At 41.8% G+C, this 6,918-nt stretch overlaps 1 protein-coding gene across 1 annotated transcript in view; it reads right to left on the bottom strand.

Annotated features, from left to right (window-relative positions):
- Positions 1 to 3,096: 3,096 nt before the first annotated feature.
- Positions 3,097 to 6,918, bottom strand: part of LOC109874106 (microtubule-associated protein 1B) — a 65,317-nt gene continuing 61,495 nt past the window's right edge. Inside the window, exons 6-7 of the mRNA XM_020465882.2 lie at positions 6,609 to 6,847; positions 3,097 to 6,397 (exon numbers count right to left, since the gene is read on the bottom strand). Coding sequence (XP_020321471.1) covers positions 6,242 to 6,397; positions 6,609 to 6,847 — 395 coding nt within the window. The 3' untranslated portion in view covers positions 3,097 to 6,241. The remainder of the gene's footprint in view (positions 6,398 to 6,608; positions 6,848 to 6,918) is intronic.

The following is a 6,918-nucleotide window of genomic DNA, read 5'->3' as shown; positions in this document are numbered from 1 at the left end:
AAACAAAGTGGCATAGTTAAAGTGGCTAGTGATACATGTATTACATAAGGATGCAGTCGATGATATAGAGTACAGTATATACGTATGCATATGAGATGGATAATGTAGGGTAAGTAACATTATATAAGGTAGCATTGTTTAAAGTGGCTAGTGATATATTTACATAATTTCCCATCAATTCCCATTATTAAAGTGGCTGGAGTTGAATCAGTGTCAGTGTCAGTGTGTTGGCAGCAGCCACTCAATGTTAGTGGTGGCTGTTTAACAGTCTGATGGCCTTGAGATAGAAGCTGTTTTTCAGTCTCTCGGTCCCAGCTTTGATGCACCTGTACTGACCTCGCCTTCTGGATGATAGCGGGGTGAACAGGCAGTGGCTCGGGTGGTTGATGTCCTTGATGATCTTTATGGCCTTCCTGTGACATCGGGTGGTGTAGGTGTCCTGGAGGGCAGGTAGTTTGCCCCCGGTGATGCGTTGTGCAGACCTCACTACCCTCTGGAGAGCCTTACGGTTGTGGGCGGAGCAGTTGCCATACCAGGCGGTGATACAGCCCGCCAGGATGCTCTCGATTGTGCATCTGTAGAAGTTTGTGAGTGCTTTTGGTGACAAGCCGAATTTCTTCAGCCTCCTGAGGTTGAAGAGGCGCTGCTGCGCCTTCTTCACGATGCTGTCTGTGTGAGTGGACCAATTCAGTTTGTCTGTGATGTGTATGCTGAGGAACTTAAAACTTGCTACCCTCTCCACTACTGTTCCATCGATGTGGATAGGGGGGTGTTCCCTCTGCTGTTTCCTGAAGTCCACAATCATCTCCTTAGTTATGTTGACGTTGGGTGTGATCTCTCTCCCTTCCTCTCGCTCTCTGTCTCCCTCTCTCCCTTTCTTTCTTTCTGTCTGAACTCTCCTTCTCTCTCTCCCACACACATTAATAGACAGTGTGACGATCAGATAATAGACGATCAGATAATTGGTGAATGTCCTTGACTAGACACATTCTTCTGACACTCTGACTGCCCCATCCTCTAGGTTGCTAGTCCTCTCCTCCCGCATCCTGGCTGGTTTACATCCCTTGCTGGATTATCTGTGACATTGTGGAGCCTGAGTCTCTGATACAGTATGTACTTTTTGTAAGGCCTCCTAGACCTTAAAAAAGCTCTGTTCTTATGCCACTCCTTCTACCTGATGGTTTGAAAAATGAGATTTCTTGGATCTCATTTAATAATCTGTCTTCATTTTGGAGAATAATAATTATCTTAAATGCAAACATCAGTTACAGTCATTCAGACATACTGCAGGTTTGTAGTGGCTTTTAAAGTGGACAGCCACAACCAGCTGACCAATTCACATAGCTTATACAATGGGTCTAGTTTGCAACCCAGACTTTTTCCTCTGACTCTGCCAAGTTATTCCACTAACGACGGACTGTTCTTTGATTTATCCCTGTGTGCTCTTCGTCTGGGCGCTGGAAAGTGCCCCGGGGTTGGCCTGTGCCATCATCATTAATAAATAAATGTCCTGGTTGAAACGGTTGGCATGGGCCACCGAGTCGCTCTCTCTGACTCGCTCTCTGTTTACATCCCTGTTAGTGAGCATTTTATCTTTTGTCAAGATAATCCACCTGACAGGTGTGGCATATCAATAAACTGATTAAACAGCATGATCATTACACAGGTGCACCTTGTGCGGGGACAATAAAAGGCCACTCTAAAATGTGCAGTTTTGTCACAACACAATACAAAGATGTCTCAAGTTTTGAGGGAGCATGCAATTGGCATGCTGACTGTAGGAATGTCCACCAAAGCTGTTGCCAGATAATTTAACGTTAATTTCTCTACCATAAGTGGCCACCAACGTCGTTTTAGAGAATTTGGCAGTACGTCCAACCGGCCTCACAACCGCAGACCACATGTAACCACTCCAGCCCAGGACCTCCACATCTTCTTCACACATCTTCCAGCTTCTTCACCTGCAGGATTGTCAGTGAGGGGAGGGGCTGAGGAGTATTTTTGTCTGTAATAAAGCCCTATTGTGGGGTGAAAACTCATTATGATTGGCTGAGCCAGGCTCCCAAGTGGGTGGGCCTATGCCCTCCTAGGCCCACCCATGGCTGCCCATCTGCCCAGTAATTTGAAATCCAATGATTAGGGAATGATTTCCTTATATGAACTGTAACTTAGCCAAATCTTTGAAATTGCTGCATGTTGAGGTTTTTTTTCTTTTTTTTCTGAAAAGATAGTGAGTGACAATGTTTGCACTCAGAATTACCCCACATGGCTACTGGGCTGGGCACAGTTAATTAGGGGAATTCCCCATCAGCACTTATGAGTAATTCATGTCATCTAGAGGAGTTACAAGTGTTATGTGTGTGTTCTTGTGAGCGTGAGTGTGTGGTTGTGTCAATCTGGAGGGGTTACAGTGATAACCTTCCCCTGTAACTAGCTCATTAAGCCTCTGTTCCAACCTGTTCCAAACTGAACATGTGTTCTTGTGGCCCAAACAGACAGACACACATTAACGTGCTGCTGGTAATGATGCTGCCATGGGAAAGGGCACCTTAAAAACTCTATAGACCACCTGCGAGTGCAATGCCCATAGTCTAGTTTATCGTAATGGTTAGTTGATTATTTGTTCCATCAGTTTCAATAATATTGATTGTTGATGGCTTGTTTAACCTTTTTCAGTTTTGTTTACATTTTCAGCTGAAGTTAAATTATTACATTATCATGCTTCTCACACCCTCATTGCCTAAAACTCTGCACAACATGTTCCTCATGGGACAATGTGTGTCTCAAGAAGGGCTGCAGCCTAGACTAGCACCCCTATCCATCCCAGTGGTTATAACCAGTGTGACAAACAGGTTGACTTCCTGGGCCTTCAATCTCTCCACTCCCTCATCTCCGTCTCTCCTCCCTTCAATCTCTCCTCCCTCATCTCCGTCTCTCCTCCCTTCAATCTCTCCTCCCTTCTCTCTGTTCCTCACTATTATTCTACAATGTAGAAATGAGTACAAAGAAAGAAAAACCCTTGAAGGAGTAGGTGTGTCCAAACTTTTGACTGATAATTGTACATTCATTCAGGAAAGAAGGACACCAATACACACATTCATGATTCTCCACAACATGAGTTTATTGTGGTTCTTTTTGTAGGTTTCCTTTTTAATAGTTGTGCCCTTTACATCAAATGTCCTATAGGAGGGGAGAGGAGATACTGCACGCAAATATCAGAAAAGCACTAAGTAATACTTTCACTTGAAACTAACCGCTACATTAGGTATGAGTCTGGAAAACGAGAGGGAGGATGCAGAGATCACGAGACAATTTTATATCACAAGGCTGCAGACAGTATTAACAATCATCCAAAAGAGAGAAAGATAGAGAGATTACAGGGATTATAGAAACCAAGGAATACAATAAAGCAGTAGCGTGAGGAAAGGTCAAGAAAGAGTGGTGTGCGTGGTCTGTCTGTCACTATAGTTTGTAGTTGAACTGCAGAATGGTTATGTTTATGGTTAAAGGTTCCTGTTGCAGAGCTGTACAGGACCACTGGATAATTGTGTTGCCATGGAGACAGTAACTAAGTCCCTGCCTCTGGTTGGTTGACTGTACTAACTTGTCTACATTGTGAGTTTTCACCTAACAGTGACCGTTTGTTCTGAGTAAAGGATGGTTGTATGTTCATGGCATCCAAATAGGCACGGTCATTTGTGGTTGACGTGTGCGGTTGGAGTTTTCTATTGTTCTGTTCATGGCTTCGCGCTACATTTCTTATTATTTGTCCTGGCTTTTAAATGTTTTTGTCTTTCACACCTGGAACTCACACCCAAAACAGTCACTCTCCCCCATGTTCTACTCTTCTCAAGGCGTATCTATACAGCGCTTTACCTGACTCATAGCGATTTTAGCAGAGGTACTGCCATATATATTTTTCTACAGACCTGTGGTTGGCCGAGGTTCTATACGTCCTCTTTGAGTAGCTACAGGGCCATGGACTATGATGGAGCAGATTTAAAGACCTTAAAACGGCCAACATAGTCAGAGGATGGGGCCGCTCGTTTCACTTTTCACTCCATGCCATAATGGCGTAGCAGGCAACACCCCAAAGACAACCAACTATTAATGTACCTCCCACTGGGCAAAAACTGGTTGAATCAACATTTATTTCCACAACATTTAAAAAATTAAATTCAATGTGATGACGTTGAATCAATGTGAAAAACTGATTGGATTTGCAAAAAGTAATCAACATAAGCGAATTGACAATTTTTTACACCCAACTTTGAATCTAAATCTAATCATGTCAACACTTTTTGTTGATTTCATGTTGAATTCACAATAGTTTGAAGACTAATCCAAATGTAAATCAAAAGACGCTGAACCGACGTCTGTCCCCAGTGGGGTATGTCTTATATTAATTAGCACAGCCTTGCATTGTTCTTTTGGCAGTTAAGGGCCATAAAAAGACTAAAAATACTTGGTATATTTTACATTACTCATGCACATTTCTTTTGGCCAGTCACCCTGCCACAAAGCTATATATAATTATAGTACAGTGTTAAAAAATAAAAACAATTCTAAGCTTAGGAAAGCTTCACAAGCCGGAACATATTGTGGCACATTCAAACAGTCGCTAGGGCTCCATTTGTGGTTGACACAAAAGGCTGCAGGACGGACTGAGCAGGAGAGTACAGTACATAGAGTTCTATTGAAATCAGTACAACACAAACGTTAGCAGACCATTTCTGAATCTTTCTGAACGTTACAGATATCATTTTGAAACAGCGTTTTTCAAATTCAATTGGTCAAGAAACATATTTGACATTTGGCCAACAAGTTCTACTTATTTGTTATGCACATTTGACCTTGCATTAAACAATTCTCCCGCAAGAAGGTCATTATTTTTATACTGAATTGTATACATTTAAAATGAATAAATAACAACTTTTAAAAACACTGAGATAAAATGTTTAAAATCATGGCGCCCATTATTAACTAATGGGAAAAACAATCAACAATATTTTGCGCAAACAGAATGGATACGCAACGAATGGATACATCTTTACTAGAATTGTATTGTTCTCAAAATAGTCGCAATGGAATAAGACAGTTAACATGATCCACAGGCCCCTCAGTGCAGTTGAACTTGAACTTGCTCTATGTATTTCTTCATACTCCGTCACTGCAGTGTCAAACGAAACTAGCTCTATACAGATAGAGACAGATATCTGATAGTTGGGGACAAACTTGTTTTATTTTATTTTAAGTTTATGCTGCCTTCTATTTGTCCTCAGTGCATCAATCTTTTACATTCAATTCACTTCCTAAGGCAATAACTTAAATGAGTTCTCCTCAATCCTTTGGTGTACGCAGCTGGGTTAAATCAATCTTATATATTAGTTCTTTTTATGGACAGAGATGTAATCAGTGGATTGAGACTGCTTGATGACCTATTAAACTATCACACCCAATATCTAAGTTGTCAGCATGTACCAGAAGAATTTTGACTTTTAAATTGGTAGTCCCAACCTTGAGGATAAATTAATTTCATCATATCTATTTTTTATTATTGTCAGACCTATTTTTTCCCCCAGTATGAACAAGTGTATTCTCATGGATTCTTCTATCTATATGTTACTTGATACATATATAATTGGTGCTCATGGGAAAGAGAGTTTTCTGAATAAATAAATCTACGTCAAGAGCACCAATATATACGATGGGACCTTCTCTTCATGTTCTCCACACTGGTTTAGGTCATATATTTCATGCATACCGGATATTATTATAACATCATTCCTTATTCAAAGTGTTCCACAAAGCTGATGCTAACTTGTGTGAGATAGTTTGTTTGAGTATTGTGGACAATTACATTTGTGGTTGTCATTTCAAACTCAAACATAATTGTAATGTAAGCTATGCATTGTTCATTAATGTTGTCAAAGATCCTTTGTTTAAATGACGTGTTTACGTGGTTTATACTCTTATGTCTACGTCATCCCTCACCCCAACTCAAAGATACCACTAACAACATGATCCACTTGATCACTAGATCTCTCGGTTACTAGATCCTTTGATCAGGAGAGTCCAGAGGGTTGTTCCAATCTAAATGACTACGACCCCTTCCTTCCATCAGTCCCCTCACTCTGAAAGTGCATCTTGGAATGTCAATGGAGTGCACACTCCAGTGAAGGGAGAAATGAAGGGAAGAAGAAACTCATAATTTGGAATGGAACGAGTCCCGGGATCAGGTTCACAGCTCTATCTTGCAGGCGGGGAAGGACTCATCCTGCATGACCACGGTGGAGCTGGAGGCCAGCACCATTATGTTCAGGTCCTGCTGCTTCTCGTGAGTCTCCTGGTACCACTCCCTCATCACCTCTGAGTCATGGGTCGGGATCAGGGTCACCTGCCAACAGGGAAAAGAGGTTAGGGTTTGAATACTATTTTTCAAAAACTCAGAGCTTTGTTTGGTTCCGCTCTAAAAGGCAAATATATACAGGTATATATTATTTTTCCTCTATGTACACTTTTTAAGCCTTGTCTATCATCTCTATCTTTCTGATACTATGGCATTATAACACAGTTAATTCGGATAGATTTTGACTGTCTCCCTGTACCTGCATGTTGTTTCCCCACGTGGCTTTGCCCTCCAGCAGTGAGTCCAGGACAGCTTTGCTGGGCTCCCGGGCCGTCTGGTCATTGCCACTGACTACATAGTAGGAGGACCTGACCCATTTGAAGAACTCTGCATCCACATTCTTGGCGCTGCAGTGGTTTGGGATGTAAACCAGGTCCATGTATGTGGGAGGGCAGTTGGGTACGGGCATTGCCGCTGCCGCCTTTCCACTACCTGAACCTGAGACAGAGATGTTAGAAAATCAACGTGCATCATGGATGAAAGAAATGTGAAACTATACCGAGGCAAAT

Source organism: Oncorhynchus kisutch, linkage group LG29 (genome assembly GCF_002021735.2).
Source record: "Oncorhynchus kisutch isolate 150728-3 linkage group LG29, Okis_V2, whole genome shotgun sequence".
Taxonomy (NCBI): domain Eukaryota; kingdom Metazoa; phylum Chordata; class Actinopteri; order Salmoniformes; family Salmonidae; genus Oncorhynchus; species Oncorhynchus kisutch.
This window is presented reverse-complemented; position numbering and strand designations above follow the sequence as displayed.